Here is a 22,821-nt window from a genome sequence, read left to right as displayed (position 1 = left end):
GTCTCCAACCATCTTATGACCACACGCTCTAAGAGTGGTATTTTCAAACCACGTCAAGTCCTTGACATCCATGCTATCATGGATTCCTCATCCACCATCGTTGAACACATCACCTTCACTCAAGCCCAAAAATCTCCATATTGGCGTACCGCCATGTGTGAGGAATATAATGCCCTCCACCATAACTCAACATGGAATCTAGTACCCTCTCATCATACACAAAACATCATCGGGTGTAAGTGGGTCTTTCGAATTAAGCAGGACCCAGATTACTCTATTGCCCGATATAAGGCACGCCTCATTGCCAAAGGGTTTTATCAAAGACCTAGAGTTGATTTCACTAAGATATTTAGTCCCAATGTTAAGTCGACTACAATCCGACTTATCTTGAGTTTGGCCGCCATTAAGGGCTGGCAATTACGACAATTGGATATTAATAATACTTTTTTACAAGGCACTCTAACTGAAGCTGTTTTTATGCAACCACCTCTTGGTTTCACTCATCCTCAGTACCCAAGGCATGTTTGCAAACTGTGGTAAGCTATTTATGGACTTCGTCAAGCTCCAAGAGCTTGGTACATAGAACTTGACTCTTTTCTAACTTTAGTTGGCTTTCTCAACTCCAAATCTGATACCCCATTATTTCTACGACAACATCATGGTGACACAATATACATTCTGGTATATGTGGATGACATCATTGTCACAGGCAACAATCCCGTAGCAATTCAAGCATTCATTAAACAGTTGGCAGATCGATTCTCGCTTAAAGATCTCAAACCCTTGAACTACTTTCTAGGCATAAAAGCTACATTCACTTCTGCCGATCTCTTTCTCTCACAAAAAAAGTACATTCAAGATTTATTATAAAAAATAAATATGCAAGACGCAAATGCGGTTACAACTCCTCTCTCTACTAGTGGCTCTCTCAAATTATCCGATGAAAGTCCTACTGCGGAGCCCACTCAATATCGACAAGTCGCTGGCTCCTTATAGTATTTAGTTCTCACCTGTCTAGACATCTCCTTTGTAGTCAACAAATTATCACATTTTATGCAGAGGTCGTCTATTATGCACTGGTCTGCGGTCAAATGAGTCTTGGGATATCTTAAGGGGACCCTTAATCATGGTCTCTTTCTTCGTAAACACTCTCCACTTCATCTTCATGCCTTTGCTGATGCCGATTGGACAGGCAACTTTGATGATCAAACATCCACATCGAGATATATTGTCTTCCTTGACGCTAATCTAATTAGTTAGAATTCTAAGAAACAAAAGACAATCACACGGTCTATAACTTAAGCTGAATACCGTGTCATCGCTACCGCCACTGCAGAACTCAATTGGGTTACAAATCTACTCAAGAAATTCAACATGAGTTCCTCTCCTTCAATATATTATGATAATGTCGGAGCTACCTATTTGTGTGCTAATCTGGTGTTCTACTCCTGCACGAAGCATATTACTATCGACTTCTACTTTGTGAGAGATCAAATTGTTCGTCGTTAACTTCGTGTTTCTCATGTACATACGACTGATCAATTAGCCGACTCACTCACGAAGCCTCTCACTTGTAAACTTTTTGCTTTACATCATTCCAAGATTGGTATCCTTAATAGGAGCACTATCTTGTAGGGACATAATAGTTGATAATATTTTTCTAACTGTATGAAGAAATCTTTCTACCCTATTAAAAAAAATTCTCCCTCCTAATCTGAATAAATAGAGGAGAATATATCTATGAGAAGATATGCATCTTCTTTCTCGCACTTCATTTCTAACTTGCATCAATTCCTAAAAGTTATCTTGTCACCAGAATAGCATCAGTCCCTCCAATCGGATCCCTTGTATCGTGAGGAATGGCACTTACAAAACTAACAATGAGATTATGCCCATAAGTAATTATTTTCATCGGATAGAGGTTTATATTGATAGCATAGGAAAGAAATATTCATGAAATACGGATATTATTCTCTCCAAGTTCATGCTTGTGGGTGTCGAGTTTTAATTATTTAAAATATTAACCCAGATTTGATTTGAGTATTATAATTCTACTAAAGAAGATGAAATATTGCCAGTTTTGCTAGTAATAAGTTGGTCAAGATAAATCAGGGTAAGGGTCGGGACAAGGTATGCATTTATTTCTGATATTTAGTATGATAGGATCAGGTTTGACTGAGATCTTCCCTTCAAGAGAAAATATATGCTCGAGATTCCATGTGTCCGATGGATCGAGTTTGAGATGAGTTAGTATCGATCTCAAGATTTCATGCAATAGGTGATCAATTCGATTGATTTGATGAGTTTGATCGAGCATCACAAGGGTTCGATCTGATTTATTACTGAAATCAGGTATCAAACCAGCTCGAAATGGATAAAATATGGAAAACACGGTTCCTTTTTTTTGTTTTTGAATAATAAAGGACATTCTACTGAAAAAATCTTCTAACATCTTTTACCTCATATTTGTTTTTGTCCTGGATAAAAATGACTTCATACTTCTACTTAAATGATTAGATGTTATTCAAAAAATTATTAATTTTGATAATTAATTATCATAATTTTTTTAAAAAAATAAAAATCATATAAAATCATATCCTACTGATTTTAAGATGATTAATATACTTCTTTATTTTTTTAAAAAAATTATGATAAAATTAATTATTAATTTTTTTAAAATATCATATATGACCAAACCATCTTGGTAAAAGATTAAATATATTTTTATCCAAGTTGAAACAAACATGGGGGCACCCATTAGAGTTTTTCTCGATAAAATATTTAATAATAAAATAATTTATGATGGCCAGTTCGTTTCCAGAAACATTGCCATCGACTGAACCTGGTGGGGTCCAAGTCGTCTACCCGTCAAATATTTCTGAACCCATCGCCGGTGGGACCTGGTGGGTTCCCCCTGTTATCTTTTTAACATTCTGTTATTATCTTAAAAAAGATTGATAACGTCTTACATAATTGAACTGATGACCCGGTCCGGTTTTAGAGACATTTCGTCGATTGAACCGCGGCCTGGTGATTTCTGCCCGTAAAATATTTCTGAACCCATTCGGCGGAGAGCCCTGGTGGGTCCCAGAATCCTCTTCGCTCTTTCAAATTCTCTCTCTTCCGAACTAGCCGTTACTCGCACCACGACGTAGTCCAACACCACCGCCTCCCACGTTCCCCATCCCTCACACTCCCACAGCTTCTCCGGAGCCGCGCTTTAAAACCCTTCGTCTTCCTTCTTCCCTTTCAAGAAAACGTCTGCTCCCAACTCCACCACATTCCTCGCTCTCTTCCAGTCTTTCCCCTCTCTTCGCTCCCAATCGCCCTCTGCAAATCATTTAACGCCGGAGATGTTCACCGAGGGGCTGGACGAGACGGCCATCAACTGGGTCAATCAGGTCCGCTCAACGACGCTCCCTCTCTCTTTCCATCCTTCATGAATTACTCCTCTGTCTGCGCTTTTGAAGATGCTTTCTTTTCATTTGATCTCGCTTTGGATCTTTCCGGATGGTGAGATTCGTCGGCCCCGTGTCGGATCTCGGTCATTTGTGGTTCTGGTGGCGGACTTGTTTCCTTTCAAGGGTTTCTTGAAATCCGTCTCTTCTTGGTCCTTTGCGGTTGCATCCCGATGTGTGATTATTTGATGGAGTTCTTGTTTCTTTCCGTTCGATCTTTGATGCGTGCTTGCTCTCCTGGTTTCGATTGCTGCACCAAGTGTAAAGCTGGGTCCTTTCTTGATCTAGCTTTACCTGGTGGATCCGTCCTCTCTTCCTTCTTGTCTTTGTTCACGTTCTTGGTGGCCGGTCTTCTTGTCTCTGGTTATTATTGCTCAGTATCTTAAATATAGCTGCTTCTTTCCATGTAACTATGGAACCCTAGCAAATACTTCCTTCTTATGGAGTTCTGATTTCCTACATATGCATGAACGGTAGCAGGGATCAGATGTTGCTCAGAAACCTCGATCTCCTCTGGTAGAGAAATATCCCGTGGAACCGGTCCCTGAACAACGACTGCTCTCCAAATGCAACAACTTTCTGTCGCCGAAAGCATTGCCCCCCGTAAAATTCCACTCGAGCTTGCTAACTCCGCACTCGCACTTGTTGTCTGATTCGGACGAAGATGAGAGTGTCGCTTCTGTTCCAGAGGACTACTACGCCAATTACTCCGACAGCGACTCCGATCTCTTTGGGAAGCCAGGTAAGAGGAGTTGCGAGGAGGAGATATTGTCAGGTGAAAGTTCTTGCTACGAGCCAGTCAGAGAAACAGATGGCAGACAGCGATCTACTTTAGTTCGAGGGCTTTCCAAGGAGAACCTAAGAGTAGATGTAGCAGCAAACAATTCTTGTAGAGGTGATGAGGTGAAGTCCAAGTTCAGCGCTAATAGAAGCTCTGTCTCAGGTGCCATCGCCCAGAATCATGAACAAGATGGCTTTCCCCATTCACGTGTATGACCTACTCCTTTAATTTGAATCTCAATTATAATTTGATCCACAGCCTGTAACACTTGTGCTATAATTTGATCCATTCACGTGTATGACCTACTCTTTTAATTTGAATCTCAATTATAATTTGATCCACAGGTCTGTAACACTTGTGCTAATCTGACAATAGCTCTGTTTTCATTTCAGGTTCATATTTTAAATGATTTCATGGCTGAGAAATTTCAAGAACTTGGAACACCCAGTGCACCTCCCATTGTGGGGAATGGAAGAGAATCAGGCAGCCTAAATTTAAATGGTAAGGAGCAGGTCATACTCATTACATGAAGGAACTGTTTATGTCATGTGGTGACACCTAACAAATGAAATTTGCCCATTAGGTGAAACCAAGGTTAATTTAGGCACTGAGGTCTCTTCAGATTTTTCAATACTGGCACAGAAAGTTGGAGAAATTCCAGCAGGGTATGGAACATGTTTCTTAACAATTACTTCATTCATGTTGGCATATATATTTTTCAAATTAATTTTGCCTTATTAAACGGATTGTGTAATACAGAGCCATACCTGTAGAAGGAGATATGCAGATTCCTCTCTGGCAAACAAATATTGCCTCCCATATGCCAAGCTACAATACAAGGTTTGCCTAACAAGTTCATGTTTGAGGCCCTAGGAAAGACTTCTTAGTTTCCCAAGTACTTTGGTGTAGCCTACATATAAAATAAAAATCATAAGAGTACATTTTGTTGCCCATTTGTGCTAGCAGTGTTCAGAGCGCATGGCAAACATTTATTGCTTATGATGCATGTTTCCGATTGTGCCTCAATGCATGGGCAAGAAACTGCATGGAGGCTCCAGAGTTCCTTCGGGATGAGTGCATGGCTCTGCGCAATGCCTTTGGGTATGAATTAACTAGTTTATGGAAGCTCTACATTTGGTGGTAAAATATGGTTCTCACTTTGTGTAGCTTGGTGTGATAAGTGACATATCTCATCATCGTACAGATTGCAAACCTTCTTGCTGCATCCTAGGGGCCAAACTCAAGGAGAGGGAAGGCATGCTGATAGTAAAGAAGGAACAAATGTCATTAAGGGTCGGAAAATGATTGGACAAGTGGAAATTGAAGGTAAAGCCTTTTGAATATGATTTCGCTAGGAACTTATGATGACAACTTATGACTTGATTCACTTGCATTTCCATGTACAGTCACACCTCAAGGCATTTTCTTGACTAATTTTTGTTTTAGAAATTGGAGAATTGGATCAAACATCAGCTTTCTTGAAACAACAGAAAAGTTATTGAGGTTGATTTTTATATAGACACTAAATGGAATCCATCTTTCTTTCTACTTTAAGAAGATGAAGACATCCTTTAGTTCTATTTGATTTTATTTAAAAAAAAAAATCATACATAGAGTTCTTACAAAAGTAGGTATCAGTCTTGAGAGTAACATCCCTCAATTGTATAATATATATTCTTGCAATATAAAATGTGAATTTTCCTTTCTTTTGTAGTGAAAAGGATCCGCATCATACCTCAAAGAAGAAAGCTGCAGCCTACCTCTTCGTATCGAACAATATATATGCAAATGGGAGCTGAATATGTCAAACACATGTCAGCAATTTTAAAAAGTCAAATAAATTCATTAAGAGCAACTGCTTCCCCAGTTTCTTCTGAAGGTTATGAAACTGAGCATTTATCCTATTTTTGTCCCAGAATTTGCAAATAGTCATTAAAGATGCTAACTTCTTTTTACTAACTTCAGACACTCTGTCATGTATATTACAATTGAAGAGCTCTAGTGAAGATGCACTCACAGAATCAGGTTCTAGTGTGTGTTTGAAACCTGGAACTGGTGATTCTCATATATTGTAAGTCCAAATTAATAACTACTATATATGTACAGTTTATGTTTACTTGCTATATGCATTAACATGAGATGCCACTAGTTTTATGTTCTGTACAAGTACACGCTCAACTACTGATCTCTTTTCAGCTATCCTGAGAGTCAAGGAGATGCACTTTTGATTGAAGTCCATAATATAAATAGAATTATCCAAGGTCGTGCCACAGTACCAATATCATCACTGGCTGAATGTCATGTATGCATCTGTTCTACCATCTTTCTAATAGGTTCTTCTGATTTAATAATTTTACTATCATCACCAAGCTTACTTTTATAAGATGCATGCAAATGAAGCAGGGAGAGATGACTAGATGGTGCCCTATATACTTAGAAGATCATGTCTGTGTAGGGAAGGTTCAAATCTCAATCAGTGTTTTTCACTCTTCGGACAAGATGACTTCCACCAAGGTGGTTATTTTTGTTCTTTTTGAGCATACAACTGCCAATTTTTTATTACATGAACAGGTCTGGGCATCATAAGAGATCCTGATCTATCAAGATTGTAACTCTTCTAAGTCTTTTGAAGTCAAATACCGAGGCCCTTTAGCATAATGAAGTTTCAAGTTGTGCTAGGATGATTTTTGGCACATTCTAATATGACCTTGAATTTATTCCACTATCGATAATGGATGACCAGATTACTTGTTTCTTAGATGTTGCAGGGTGGTCCAGTTGTCGAAACAATGATATATGATCTAGTACTTGAGGCAACAATGCGAGCTCAGCATTTTCATTCAAAGAATTTACATATACATGGTCATTGGAAGTGGCTTTTGAATGAATTTGCTGATTATTATGGAGTAACTGATGCATATACAAAGCTGAGGTAGTTGAATGTCTGAGTTAATGAATATAATCACATACATCCTTAAAATACTAATATGTCTATCTTTTGTAAATTTCTTAGGTATCTTTCATTTATCATGAATGCTGCGACACCTACAAAAGAATGCTTAGAGCTTATATATGAGCTCCTTTTACCCATCATGAGAGCTCGAGGTGAAAAAAATTTAACTAGACAAGAGGTATTGTTCTACAATCTACAATATGCATTGTTACCTAAAACACTATCTCTGGTTATGCAATGCATGCTTGTGAAATATTTGAAAAAGAAAACTTTTTAAAGAATCAAAATACAAAAAGTCATGGCTGGTTGTCCCCCTGTAAGTTTTTTGTAGGTGTCACTCTATATGTTAATTTAGACCTACATTTACCATTTGTTTGGGACGTTGACATACTATGACCAAGCTTCAAATATACCATCCAGAAAGAGGTTTGCAACATGATTTGATCTATCGTTATGTAAATTGAGCAAATCATCATTATGACTGCTTACAGTGTGACCTAGTTTTTCAGTTTAAATTGACCAAATGACTCTTGCACAAAAAATTTGGAAAATATGTGCATTATTGTAAGCTGGTAGGTGATGATGTGCAACATTTGATGCATCTGTTGTTCATATGCCAAAGTAAGGATTAAATTATTATGCAAGTAATAACTCAAGGTAATGTGCAAGAAGTTTCTGACATGGTCTTTTTCCACTGTTTATCACAGAGAAGCATTCTACTGGATTGTGAAGATCAGATCAACAATTTGTTGGCAACTACTTTTGAGAACTACAAGTCACTAGATGAGCTTTCACCAACAGGCCTAACTGACATTTTTGGTCCAATTCCGGAATCTGCTGCACCAGCCTTAGTGCCTGCTGTACAGATATTCACTCTTCTGCATGATATCCTGTCTCAAGAAGCTCAAAATATTTTAAGAAATCATTTGCAGGCAAGTTATGAAAATGAATGCATTTAGCTAGTCAAAATATATCTGGCACTACCTTAAAAATTCTATACAATATGTTGCAATTTTATGTGTCCCTTTGCTTGTGATTTCATAGGTCTCCTCTCAAAGATGGAAATATCATAGATACTCCTCTAATGCTTGTATTGATTGTAACCCTTGTTAAAAACTTCATGAAGATCCTTCCAAATTTTACATAATGTGAGCATATACAAAAATACTGGGCATATATGAAATAAGTTGAAAATCATAAGAGCTTGTATTTGCAACTCTAGAGAAGCATACATGATATTGTACATGTTTTGAAGGTACTGATGAGATGGACCCAAAGATGTTAATATGTTATTTTCCATTTATTAATAAACTTGTTGTTTACTCAATAAGGTTATTACATTACATTAATCAGAAATTCCATTTTTCTGTTACGAGTATAGAGGTATTTTTCTTGTTTCCTTTTTATCTGATATAATTACAATATCTTGTTGTTTGGATAGTGAATTTTTTAATTCCTCTGGACCTTCTAGGAGATTCACCATATTGCTTTTGTGAGGCTTAAATCATACCTAAATCTTGTGCTACAGATTGCTGCAGCAAAGCGGTGTAGGCGGCATATGGTAGAAACTGATGAATTTATGTCAAGCAACTGTGATGGACTCTACGCAGACCCTATGACCTTCTCAACAGCATATCTCAAAATGAAAATGCTATGCATTAATATAAGCAACGAGATTCAAGCAGATATCAAGATTCACAATCAGCATATATTTCCTAGGTATTCTCTTGTTTAGCCATCTCTGGGACTTTTAACAGAAGCAACCTTAGTGGATTTAGTTGCATGATGATACTAACAAAAGAACTGTTGATGCCCCCTTATTGTCAGTTCCATAGATCTGCCAAATATTGCTGCTTCTTTATACAGTACTGAGCTCTGCAAAAGACTCCGAGGGTTTCTTGCAGCTTGCCCTCCATCCAAGCCCTCACAGCATGTGGCAGAGCTGCTGATTGCAACTGCTGATTTTGAAAGAGATCTTGAGTCATGGAACATCAGGTAAGTTATATTAGAATTAATTAGAAATATATTGATGGATAAATACTTATGCTGCTTTTATGGTTTTTGGCTGTGTGTATTTTCAAACTTGGCTAACCAAGATATAGTAGTCAGCTGCATCAGCAATGTAGTTCTAATATTAATCTATCTACACTGTCTTCTTCAGGCCAGTTCATGGAGGGGTTGTCTCAAAGGACTTGTTCCATGACTATATCATGGTTTGGATCCAAGACACGCGGCTTCAGTTACTTGATCTTTGCAAGACAGAAAAGGTCTTTCTTTGCATTCATATTTTCTTTGGCCTTGCATTTTCTGAAATTTAATCAATAGGAATTAATATGAGTGATTTATAGTCTGGCAATAATCAAACATTGTCATTATATTCAGATATCTTGGATGCATGACTGGGAAAACAATCATTCATCTTTTATTGTATATAGTCTTTGCAGGTACCATGGTTAGATGTATCCACAAATTGTGCAACGTCACCATTTGTTGAGAACATATATGAACAGATTAGAAAAGGCATAAATGAGTATGAGGTGGTGATAAGTAGGTGGCCTCAGTACTTGTTGGCTTTAGAGAATGTAAGTGATAATGGTTATTTTTTTGCCCCAGCAGTAGCTGCTGCAATGAAATCTTCTATTTGTATTTATTCTGGTTGGTATGCTTCACAATCATGCAATCATATCACTCTTAGGCTCTTGCTGACATCGAACGAGCAGTCTTCAAGGCACTAGAAAAACAATACAGTGAGATCCTTGTACCTTTGAGGGATGGGATTCCAAAAATACTCGAGAAGCAAGTGCAGAAGCTCACAAGGCGACAGCCTACTTCTCCTTATGTCGTACCCAGTCAGGTGAGTGTTCCATGTCTAGATTTCAAATTTAGGTGAAACATCAAGACTGCTAATACAATAACTATTTTTTTTGTGTTCTGGCAGCTGGGAATCTTTCTTAACACTGTTAAAAGAATCCTTGAAGTGCTACATCCTGGAGTTGAGGATTTTTTAAAATGTTGGGCTGCATGCTTGACAATTGAGGATGGAAATACAATTTTTGGAGAGCAAATGAATGGAATCACAGTAACTCTGAGGAAGAAGTACAAGAAGTACATGCAAGCAATTGTGGAAAAGCTTGTCAGCAATGTTAGTGTCACTTTAAACATTCCCTCATTTCACTTGCCTCTTTATAGTTTGGGTGTTTGCGAGCTGTACATAAATAAGTCTTGGTGTGACATTTTGCAGGCACAAGCAAACCGAACCACGAGGCTCAAAAGGATTCTCGAAGAGACAAAAGAAGCAGAAGGTGAACCCGAGATTCGTGACAGGATGCAGACCTTGTGTCTGCAGCTAACAGATTCGATACACAATCTACATCATGTGTTAGCTAGCAGGATCTTTGTTGCAATTTGTCGTGGTTTCTGGGATAGAATAGGACAGGTATGTGGAAGAAAACAGATTCACTATAAACAAGAAATGGAACCGTCTTTCCAACTTATAACTTGTGTTTCATCAGATTGTGTTGAGCTTTCTTGAGAGCCGAAAGGAGAACAGAATATGGTATCGAGGATCCGATTATGCTTTAGGGGTAAGCAGTCATTTGTTTATACTTTCTACTAAATGAAAAAGAGTGTCTTGGTATATATATCTTTGCTCATGTGGATTATTGATGACATGCAGATTTTAGATGATCTGTTTGCATCTGAGATGCAGAAACTGCTCGGGAATTCTCTGCAAGACAAGGACTTGGATCCACCTCGAGCAGTGATCGAAGCCCGGTCCATCCTCTGCTGAAACTTCAACCGCGATCGGCTATGGAAATCCCAATCAATCAAATTGTTCGGCAGCAGAAGATGATGCTTTTGTTCATTATATTAATTGGTAAGTAAGAAGAGATGAGGCACTTTTTCGTAATTGTGTTATAGTCATTCTTTACTGTATTATATATAGTCTTGTCATTCTTTATCAAGGAACAAAGAGATAAACAAGCATCCATTCTTCTCTATGTACATTGCCTTTCTCTTAAATGGAGGGTGAGATGCTCAAAACAAGGCTTCTTCTCACCAGTGTAATAAACCAAGTAAAACAACAAAGCTGGATCATGAAATCGACAACGTCTTTTACAAATTGGAATTGGATACGAGTAAGTTCAGCTCAGTTTGCATGTGGGGGGACCCAACTCAGTTTACATCCCATATTGCACAGGCTTGTTTCAGGGATTCCAGATTCTGAGAACACGGAGCTGAAACGGCAAACGAGCCACTGCCTTCCACTCGCTTTGCAGCTCCGGTGACAACCCACCAACGGGCACAATCGGGTTTTTGCTTAACCAACAAGTATCAGAGCCTTGTAATCACAAAATTGGTGCCACAAAACACAGTCATGTTTTTGCTTAACCAACAAGTTCGAATAAAGGTTGCGTCTGTGGTCGGCTCGCCCTAGGATGCAATTTTCTCCTGCTTTGGTTCCTTAGACATAATATTGCCACACTCTTCTTCCTTATACTTTGGGTTAATGGAGCATTTCCTTTGGATCCGCGCCTAAGCGGTCTGAGCGTCATCCGAAGTCGAAAGAGTAGATTTTTAGACAGGTGAAGTAGCTAGAAGAACAAAACAACAATCAGTTAGTTGTCATCGCAATACTAATAAAGCATGTATTTTCTTTTTAATGATTTTGGTCATTACTGAAGCCATCTTGTTGAACATACATCAAACTCAAAATCACAAAACAGAAGTAAATAGGAGAAAAGTGAGTAAAAGATAGATGTATGGTGGACTTTATTTACTAAAATTTGAGGTAAAAAATCTCTGCTCATCCATCGCCAGCCATGGGCAAGAGAAAAAAGAACCTGTCGTTTGCTGTTGGAGCTTCCACTAGTGCACTCCATAGAGGATGGCTTGTCAGTGTCTCCCGAAGACTGAGCATCTCTGCCCCAGCTCTCTCTGTTGGAGCTCGGCTCGCTCGAATAGGAGTAGAGTTCGCATTACAATACTGATGACCAAGCATGTGTTGTTTTCTTTTTAATGATTTTGGTTATTACGGAAGCCATCTATACTTGCTTGTTGAACGTCAAACTTAAAATCGCAAAACAGATGTAAATAGGAGAAAAGCGAGTGGACTTTATTTAGTAAAATTCAAGGTAAAACTCTGCTCATCCCCATCCATCATATGGGCAATAGAAAAAGAACCAGGGTATTCCACAGAGGATGATATGTCACACAGAGTCTCCTGTGACCGAGCATCTATCTATCTATCTGCCCCAGCTCTCTGTCGGAGCTCGAATAGGAGCAGAATTCGTCGTTTGGTCTGGTTCTTTTCGTCTATACATGTTGACTGAAACAGTAAAGTCTAATATGCAACTTGCACGCACACAACTTTATGACGTACATGATGGTTAAATTTGTTTGTACATTTGCATGTCAAAAGTATACATCCTTTATTTGCACGTACACAACTTTATTTGCATGTCAAAAGTATACATCCTTGGCAGAGGGAGGAACTGGGACCAGACAAGTCAGTATAGGAGCTCAAAAACAAACTTATGCAACTACAGTACCCATGTAAAAAATTATGTGAAATTGGAAGCATAAATTTGTGTCAAAACATAGATTAAAAGGGTGTGGAATGCATATTACGTGACAAAGCATTGGAAAGTCAACCCTATCATAAACTAGAACATTCAAGATTAGTGCATTTGGAATGACAAATAGTTTGACACTTGCACAAATGATGCAACACATAGCACAAGAGCATTTTAACAGTTTTAGCAAAATTCCCAAATAACATTAACCTTGATCATTTTGAGCTGCTATCTATAAATAAATAGTAAAAGGAGCAGCACAGCTTATGGTTTGGCAGCATAATTGTGTCAGCAAACAGGCAACATTAGTAGGTGTGTCATTTTTTTTCAAGAAATTTCGATCATCATAATACAAAGTTCCAATTTTCAGATGGGCTAGTAGTAAGTAACTATACAAATAATTCAATATCAACAAACAAAATAATTGAAACCGAAGAAACTTAAAAAGTCAGATGAAACAATTAACGAATACATCTAACTCACAAACCAAAAATAACCTGCCAAGTTATTTTCATCGAAAAGGAAATCCTACATTTGTCAAAAATAAGTAGTTAAATCAAATGAAGTGATGCAAGGTTTAGTATACCGTAAATTTAGGAAGCCGGATTTTGTAAACATTGACGAGCTCCATCATAAGATCAAACAAATTAGAAAAGGCAACTATCTAACATCATACCAGTAATCAAAGAAAGAGTCTTCTGCTCTATAAAAAATGGCTATTGCACTCTGAACCATTGTATCAAGGATGATAGGAGGCAAAGGACTCGTAAATTTACGTATCAGAAAAAACTAGGGGCATCTTTGATAGTCTGATAGGACAAATTAGTCGTAAATGTAATAATACCTTTCGAGAGCGACTATGTAATAATTTCAGCACATTCTTGAAATTTAATTAGTTACGGAGAATCCTACCCATAATTTCAATTGATGAAAAGGAATAGGACATCAGTCAAGCAAAGAAATGGTTGCTTGTTCAGAAACTTCAAGACAGAGTTTGGACACTTTTAAACGACACAAAAGCGTACTAGTTTTCTAGTTTCCCACAGGAAAGCATTTCTTACTACAACTCATTGCATCTGTGTAGCCTACAAAAGTTGCAAGCTAATACCACCTTTAATAAAACTAGACAACTTAGATTATACGCACAGGTCTGTTTTTGGAAACACGCATCCGTTGATGGTTGATGCATAATTGATAGTTAATAATGATTCTACAATAATAAGCGGATGATACCTTGTCACACGCATCCTACGCGAGAAACTTGCTTATCGCTCCCAAGGAAGGAAACCACGGTTTTAAGATCATCTTTCTGAAAGACTCATCAATTAACTTGACTTGTCAAAAATTTGGGAAAGTACTTGCCAGCAACAGTAAAAAAAATAAAAAGCTTTCAGACCTGTAAATCCATAATGACGTTGAGATATTACACTGTGTAAGAAGCACAAAAACAGAAAGCCAGAAGAAAGCACGAGTTACCTCATGCCATCCAAGGATGACATAATCACCTCCAGAGAGTCCTGAGCCAGAAAAGTCAATGAGCGGAGACAGTAATATTTGATGGAAGAAGGATTACGGCAGCTTCATTTGAATCTGCTCTACGGCCACTGCAATTTCCATGAAAGAGATTTACATAATTCAGGTTCCAATGCCGGCAAACCGGTTACCAAAATAGAAAAAGAAATAGAATAGCTTAAGCTAACTACTTGACGTGATTATTGTCGTTCCCAATAACTTGCTTTCGGCTACGTATGACTCATGCCTTGCGAGGTTCTCTAAAAGTGGCTTCACACTTCAGCTGACGGCAAAATTTAACTAGTCACTAAAATGATTCTAAGAAAATTACTGTCCTCATTAACATTGAATGAACTTCACTTCTTGCTAATTCCAAAGTAGGAAAGCACAACAACTTGAAAAGACCTTTAGAATTAAAAAAAAAAAGGCGGAAACATGTCACTATGATGTTTACAACATGCAAAGTATTACAATAATTTTTGGCAAGCCAATAATATATAGGAAATTAAGTGTAGGAGTGTTAGAATTTTAAGGGTCACTTATATTAAGTCATTATTTTGATCAGTCAAAATTAAAATGATCTTATTAAAGTAAAGTTATTTGGCTTAGGGATATAATTATTATGAAAATTAATTGTGTGGATACCATCAATCATATTTCTAACTTAATGACGAGATAAGTTAGGAATATGAAACTCTTGAGGCATAATTGTAGATTCATCAATCGTGAATATAATCATAATTGTAGATTCATCAGTTATAACTATAAATAAGGTTATGATCCTCGGTTGCAATATCGAATGAAGTTTCTCTTCATCCGTCAAGGAGAAATCTAAAGTTCTTAAGGATACTCTACAATTGGAAGATCAAATCATCGATTAATTCAGAAAATACTCTAATGGATTCATCAGGTACGCTTCCGTGTTAATATATTTCTTAATTATTATAGGATTTCATATATATTATAGTGGATTTAATAAGTTTTATGGAAATATTCTAAAACCATTATTTTGGATCTATAAAGTATGTTTTGAACTAAAAATTCGGTTTTGATTCTATAAAATAATTGTTTGATCCATATTTGATATGTTAAAGACCGAACGGTTGGTATTAGAGTCATCCTACAATGATTGACGTGTTGAATCTCGGATTTTGATGATGAAGTCAATTGTCATTTGTTGTCTAATCTATGTGTTGAGATAAGTGTGCAAGATTAACTACGATGAAAGTTAGACATGCAGCAGGAGTTGCGCCGGAGTCAAGACAATGATCACATTGGGAGTTCGAGAGTTCGACGGAAGTTCGGACAGTCGTCGGAGGTTCTGCGGGAACAAATCCGAGAAGTCCATAAGCTTGCCAAAAGAAGCTCGTCGGAGCTCGCCAAGTGGATCGTCGCAAGTCCAGGAGTTTGCCGGAAGTCCGCAGGAGCATCACCGAGGGTTCATTGGATGATCGACGGAAGTTCGCCGAAAACTCGCCGGAAGAAGCGATTGATGCACCAGAGCAAGCTGCAGAAATTGTCTTAGGATTTATTGTAGTTAGCACAATGATTAAGTTGGAAATGGGAGGTGATCCCATTAGCTTAATCTTGGGGCAATTGGGCCCCTGAAAAACCTAAATTGGGCCGAATGGATCTACCCATTCGGACCCTGATTGCTGTGGGAGGTGCAACCGCCCCAGCCAGGAGGTAGCACCGCCTGGGCTCAGTCTCCGAGCGAGACTGGGCGGTGCAACCTCTCCTGACAGGAGGTAGCACCGCCTGAGCTCAATCTTCGAGCTCTGGCAGGCGGTGCAACCGCCCCAGTCAGGAGGTGCAACCGCCTGAGCTCGGTCTTTGAGCTCGGGCAGAGAGGTGCAACCGCCCCTAACAGAGGTGGCACCGCCCAGAGGCTCAGTCTTCGAGCTCTACCAGGTGGTGCAACCGCCCTAGTCAGGAGGTGCAACCGCCTGATCCCGGAATTCCGGGAATTGACAGTTTTGAGCTCCAAATTTGAACTGGGTTGGGGCCTATAAATACCCCACCCATTCAGCACTGAAACAGAACAACTTACACTCGAAATCTTGATCTTTTTCTGTGATTCTTAGAGCTCAAAATTGTTGTAAAGGCCAAAAGTTCTTCTCCCTCTATTCTTCAAAGTTTTGAGTTGTAAACAGAGGGGAGAAAATTTCTGTAAGGGTTGTCTCCTAAGCCCGTCAAAAGGAGTGAAACTGTAAAAGGGTGGTTAGCTTTCGCCTATTGAAGGAAGGCCTCTAGTTGACGTCAGTGACCTCGTCGGTGGAGGAAGCCAAAAGTGGAGTAGGTCAAGATTGACCGAACCACTCTAAATCTTGGTTTGCATTTACTTTGAGCATTTTATCTTTACTGCAAACCTCCTAAATAGCTACTGCCTTCTGCACTTTTACGAACGAGTTTCTAAGTTCAGTACTTTCCGAATCTGCGTTTAGACGTAAATCGACTTTTTCATTACGCTTCAGTTTACGTTTATGTTTTGATTTCAATCATAACTGCAAACAGCCTTCTGCGCATTTATAAAACATATCTCAAAGTTCAGTATCCTCAAAATTGGCATTTAGACGTAAACCGATTTTATCGTACGAACGTCGGATTTCAGTTTACACTTACATTCTGATTTTTATCATAAACTGCAAACTGCCTTCGTAGATTTACTTTAATGTCATCTCGCTTAATCTTAAGTTAAAGTAATCTTAGAATCGACTTTTACATCGAAATCGTTTTTATCAAACGAACGCAGCTTTCGATTTTAATAGTAAAAGATTTCCGCTGCACTAATTCACCCCCCCTTTTAGTGCTCTTGATCCTAACAATTGGTATCAGAGCGGGGTTAACTCTCAAACGGATTAAAACCCAAGAGAGATGGCTTACGTTGGAAACCAAGAGGGCCATTCTATTACACATCCACCCATGTTCAATGGGACGGACTACACCTATTGGAAGACCCGAATGAGGATCTTTTTTATTTCTATGGATTTTGAACTTTGGAATCTTGTCGAAAACGGTTTTTCGAAGTCTTCTCTTCCAATGATCGATTGGAATGATTTGGAGAAGAAGGCTTTCGCTCTTAATGCAAAGGCTATGAATGCCTTATTTTGTGTACTTGATAAAAACGAGTTTAATTGTGTTTCGATTTGTGAAACTGCATTTGATATTTGGCACACACTCGAAGTGACTCATGAAGGCACAAGTAGAGTAAAAGAGTCAAAAATCAATCTTTTGCTACACTCTTTTGAACTTTTCCGGATGAAACCGAGTGAGACTATTGGCGACATGTTTACCCGTTTCACGGATGTCGTCAACGGTCTAAAAGGACTTGGAAAAAGTTTTTCGGATTTTGAGCTCGTAAATAAGATTCTAAGATCCCTTCCTAAAAGTTGGGATCCTAAAGTCACTGCTATTCAAGAGGCGAAAGATCTAAACAACTTCCCTCTTGAAGAACTAATTGGGTCATTAATGACCTACGAGATGACTTGCAAAGCTCATGAAGAGCAAGAAGACATCCTTCCAAAAAACAGGAAGGATATGACACTTAGAACTTCAGAAGACCACTTGAGAGAAAACTCAAGTGATGAGGACTGTGATGATGACTTAGCACTTCTAACAAGAAAATTTAAAAAATTTATTAAAAGAAACAAGTTTAAAAATGACACAAAAAATAAACTTGAACCCAAAAAGGATCAAGTCATTTGTTATGAGTGCAAAAAGCCAGGACACTACAAGAGTGATTGTCCCCAAATCAAAAAGAGAACACCAAAGAAGAAGGCGCTCAAAGCAACATGGGATGATTCAAGCGTAACCGAAGAAGAGGAGTCCAACACCGAGCAAGTTGCTCATTACGCCCTAATGGCCATCGGAGAAGAGGTAACGGATTTAATTGATGCAGATTTACCTTATCATGAATTATTAAATGCTTTCCATGAATTATTCGATGAATGTAAGACAATTAGTAGAAAATATAAATTACTAAAAAAGGAGCATGATAGTCTTATTTGTAATTTCGATAAGTTAAAAGCTGAATATCATGATAGTTTAAGCTCATGCATAAAATGCCATGATCTAGAAACTCTCCAAAAGGAAAACTTGCTACTTAAGTACACCTTGAAGAAATTCGAGGTTGGTAGCAAGTCATTAAACATGATCCTTGCAAACAAGGGTCACGTTCCCAAAAGAAGTGGAATTGGATTTGTGAGAAGTCCTCACCAAAATCCAACCACTTTCATAAAAGGCCCCATCTTACATGTTCGACACCAAAGCAAATGCAACTTTTGTTGCAAATTTGGACACAAGACGCATTATTGTCCATTCAAGAAAATTAGTCCAAACAAATTGATTTGGGTTCCTAAAGGAACCATAATAAATTCTATGCAACATGATAGACAATGTAGATCTATTTGTGAGGCACCTAAAAGCAAATGGGTATCTAAAAATCATCCCTTCCTGTAAAAACATTAAAAACATAAAAATTTTAGGCTGAAGCAAGAAATAATATTCTGCTCCTTGATTCTCGATATTCATGACCCAAGATCCAAAAAGGAACTCACAATGCTCTTTAGCCTAAATAACAGGTAGAGAATTTCAAAACCATGATTTCCAAGAATTCTGTGAACTCAATGGATACAACCATAATTTCTCTACTCCAAGAAATCCTCAACAAAATGGAGTAGTAGAAAGAAAAAATCGAAATTTACAAGAAATGGCAAGAACTATGTTAAATGAACATAGCCTACCCAAATATTTTTGGGCTGAAGCCGTAAACACTGCATGCTATATTTTGAATAGAGTTCTAGTTAGACCCTTACTCACCAAAACTCCTTATGAGTTATGGAACAACAAAAAACCCAATGTTTCATATTTTAAAGTCTTTGGGTGTAAGTGCTTTATCTTGAATGAAAAAGATAACTTAGGAAAATTTGATGCTAAATCTGATGAAGGAATCTTTCTTGGTTATTCTTCGGTTTCTAAAGCTTTTCGTATCTTCAATAAAAGAACATTAATTATTGAAGAATCCATTCATGTTGTTTTCAATGAGATTTCCGAAATCAGGAAAAACGATTTTGATGATGATGTTAATTTTGATTCCTTGAATTTAAATGAAACCCCGTCTCCAACTAGCAACTTGAATGCATCCACTTCCGAAACATCCTTACCCAAGGATTGGAAGTATGTAGATGCTCATCCTAAGGAGCTAATCTTAAGAGACACATCAAAGGGGGTTCAAACACGATCCTCTCTTAAAAATTTTTGTGCCAACACCGCTTTTCTCTCCCAAATTGAACCCAAATGTGTTGACGAAGCCATGAAAGATGATTCATGGATTATCGCAATGCAAGATGAACTAAATCAATTTGAGAGAAATGAGGTGTGGAAGCTTGTTCCTAGGCCAAATGATCATTTAGTTATTGGTACTAAATGGGTCTTTAGAAACAAGCAAGATGAAAATGGTATCGTGGTTAGAAACAAGGCTAGATTAGTGGCCAAAGGTTTCAACCAAGAAGAAGGTATCGATTACGAAGAAACCTTCGCTCCTGTGGCTCGATTAGAAGCCATAAGGATGCTCCTTGCCTACGCTAGTAGTAATAATTTTAAGCTGTTTCAAATGGATGTTAACAGCGCTTTTCTTAATGGTTTTATTTCTGAAGAAGTCTATGTTGAACAACCTCCTGGATTTGAAAATAATAGCCTCCCTAATCATGTGTTTAGATTAACTAAAGCTCTCTATGGTTTAAAACAAGCTCCGAGGGCTTGGTATGAGAGACTTAGTTCTTTTCTTATTGAAAATAATTTCATAAAAGGCAAGGTTGATACTACATTATTCATCAAGAATTTTGAAAATAATTTTCTCATTGTTCAGATTTATGTTGATGATATTATCTTTGGTTCCACGAATGAATCTCTTTGTGAATCTTTTGCTAAAACTATGAGTCTTGAATTTGAAATGAGTTTAATGGGAGAGTTAACATTCTTCTTAGGTTTACAAATCAAACAACTAAGCAATGACATCTTTATTAGTCAAACTAAATATGCTATGAATTTACTAAAAAAGTTTAATATGAATAACTCAAAAGCTATTGACACTCCTATGAGCACCTCCACTAAGTTAGAAATTGATGAAAGTGGAGAAAGTTTCGATCAAAAAACTTATAGGGGTATGATAGGAAGTTTACTTTACCTCACTGCAACTAGACCAGACATCATGTTCAGTGTAGGACTTTGTGCTAGATTTCAATCAAACCCTAAGATATCTCATCTCAAAGCAGTTAAAAGAATACTTAGATATCTTAAAGGTACCACAAATCTAGGATTATGGTACCCAAAATCAGAAAATCTTGAGTTAATTGCTTATGCTGATGCAGACTTTGCTAGCTGTAGACTAGATAGAAAAAGCACATCAGGAATATGTCAATTTTTAGGACATACCCTTGTTTCCCGGTCATCTAAAAAATAAAACTCGGTTGCACTATCAACAACCAAAGCTGAATATATTGCAGCAAGTGCATGCTGTGCACAAGTTGTATGGATGAAAAACACTTTAGAAGATTATAAAGTTCATCTTAAAAATATTCCCATTAAATGTGATAATGTTGAATCTCGTATTTTGATGATGAAACTACTTGATATATGTTTATGATTTAATCTACGTTTTGAGTGACGCAGGATGCTTCGATCAGGATGAGACAATTAAAGTAGGAACATCATGTTGGGCCGAAGGAACATGTTAGAAGATTGGACGTCGGGCCGGTGGATCGGTCGACGTATCGACAGAAGGCTTCGGGCTGTGGATTCGGGCATCGGGCCAAGGAGAGCGAATATTGCGCCAAGGACATCGGAGTTACGGAGACAACTAGCCGATTGGGCAATAGGCTGCAAGAGAGGACGATGCGCCGAAGAATCGAACGAAGCGTCGAGAGACCAATGACATGCCGGACAATGAGCATGTTCTAAAATGTTATAAAATTCACTAGCTTGCATGATGTAGAACTTAGCTATATTGAACATCACCAAGGAATGCTATCTTGCCTATCTCAAGAAGCATAAATTGATACTATGAGTGCCATATTTGAAGAATATGAATAGATGTCATGAATGCCATATTATGATGAGATATCAAAAGCAGCATTCATATGAATAGGTGCTATGAATGTCATATCATGTTAAGATATCAAGAACTTGAATCACAATTTTACATATTGATATCTTACCATTTGATGATAGCAAACTTGCATGATGGTAACAATAGATATTATGTTTTTCATGCAATTAGTTAAACTTACATCACAAACACTTGATTGTGGTACTTCTCCTTTTTGTTGATGACAAAGGGGGAGAAGTATGTTGATGACATCATATGTTATGCATAAGTTTATGATGACATGTTACTTGGATTTTTGAATCCAAGAGTTTCTATCAATATGGCATATTGATAGGGGGAGTTTGTTTAAACTCTGGGAGTTAAGGTTAACTCCGTTTATGATGACATGTTACTTAGATTTTTGAATCTAAGAGTTTTTATCAATATGGCATATTGATAGGGGGAGTTTGTTTAAACTCCGGGAGTTAAGGTTAACTCCGTCATCAAGTAGTTGTCATCATCAAAAAGGGGGAGATTGTTGAATCTCATATTTTGATGATGAAACTACTTGATATATGTTTATGATTTAATCTGCGTTTTGAGTGACGTAGGGTGCTTCGATCAGGATGAGACAATTAAAGCAGGAACATCATGTTGGGCCAGAGGAACATGTTAGAAGATTGGACGTCGGGCCGGTGGATCGGTCGACGTATCGACAGAAGGCTTCGAGCTGTGGATTCGGGCATCGGGCCAAGGAGAGCGAATATTGCGCCAAGGACATCAGAGTTATGGAGACAACTGGCCGATTGGGCAATAGGCTGCAAGAGAGGATGATGCGCCGAAGAATCGGACGAAGCGTCGAGAGACCAATGACATGCCGGACAATGTGATTAATGCTTAGGATTAATTGTCTTGATCAAAGTTTTTGTTTTACATGTGCAGGATTAACTACGATGAAAGTAAGACATGCAGCAGGAGTTGCACCAGAGTCATGACAATGATCACGTTGGGAGTTCGAGAGCTCGACGGAAGTTCGGACAGTCGTCGGAGGTTCTACGGGAATAAATCCGAGAAGTCCAGAAGCTTGCCAAAGGAGCTCGTCGGAACTTGCCAAGTGGATCGTCGCAAGTCCAGGAGTTTGCCAGAAGTCCGCAGGAGGATCATCGAGGGTTCGTCGGATGATCGACGGAAGTTCGCCGGAAACTCGCCGGAAGAAGCGATTGACGCACCGGAGCAAGCTGCAGAATATGTCTTAGGAAATAATCGTAGTTAGCACATTTGATTAAGTTAGAAATGGGAGGTGATCCCATTAGCTTAATCTTGGGGCAATTGGGCCCTTGAAAGAATCAAATTGGGCCGAATGGATTAACCCATTCAGACCCTGATTGCTGTGGGAGGTGCAACCGCCCAAGCCAGGAGGTAGCACCGCCCAGGCTATGTCTCCCAGCGAGACTGGG

General features: G+C 38.2%; 1 protein-coding gene across 10 annotated transcripts; it reads left to right on the top strand.

The window, feature by feature from the left end:
• Positions 1 to 3,244: 3,244 nt before the first annotated feature.
• On the top strand, positions 3,245 to 11,530 carry LOC135607493 (uncharacterized). 10 transcript variants are annotated; one of them, XR_010485193.1, is made up of 24 exons: positions 3,245 to 3,401; positions 3,939 to 4,448; positions 4,632 to 4,740; positions 4,823 to 4,904; positions 4,999 to 5,079; positions 5,206 to 5,340; positions 5,444 to 5,565; positions 5,954 to 6,118; positions 6,205 to 6,310; positions 6,436 to 6,541; positions 6,640 to 6,753; positions 6,999 to 7,171; positions 7,253 to 7,370; positions 7,900 to 8,124; positions 8,721 to 8,911; positions 9,020 to 9,187; positions 9,354 to 9,459; positions 9,628 to 9,774; positions 9,888 to 10,046; positions 10,131 to 10,334; positions 10,434 to 10,628; positions 10,705 to 10,776; positions 10,869 to 11,069; positions 11,394 to 11,530. XR_010485193.1 is itself a non-coding variant. In XM_065099368.1 (23 exons), the coding sequence occupies exons 1-23, from the start codon at positions 3,354 to 3,356 to the stop codon at positions 10,980 to 10,982; spliced, it is 3,447 nt and encodes a 1,148-aa protein (XP_064955440.1). In that variant the 5' UTR covers positions 3,245 to 3,353; the 3' UTR covers positions 10,983 to 11,272. The 10 variants fall into 10 exon arrangements, 9 of the variants coding, with proteins under 9 accessions (XP_064955440.1, XP_064955439.1, XP_064955443.1 ...); XM_065099368.1 differs by lacking the exon at positions 11,394 to 11,530 and having other exon boundaries at positions 6,643 to 6,753; positions 10,869 to 11,272; XM_065099367.1 differs by lacking the exon at positions 11,394 to 11,530 and having other exon boundaries at positions 10,869 to 11,272.
• The last annotated feature ends 11,291 nt before the right edge of the window (positions 11,531 to 22,821 follow it).

Source organism: Musa acuminata, chromosome BXJ2-3 (assembly GCF_036884655.1).
Source record: "Musa acuminata AAA Group cultivar baxijiao chromosome BXJ2-3, Cavendish_Baxijiao_AAA, whole genome shotgun sequence".
NCBI classification, from domain to species: domain Eukaryota; kingdom Viridiplantae; phylum Streptophyta; class Magnoliopsida; order Zingiberales; family Musaceae; genus Musa; species Musa acuminata.
This window is presented reverse-complemented; position numbering and strand designations above follow the sequence as displayed.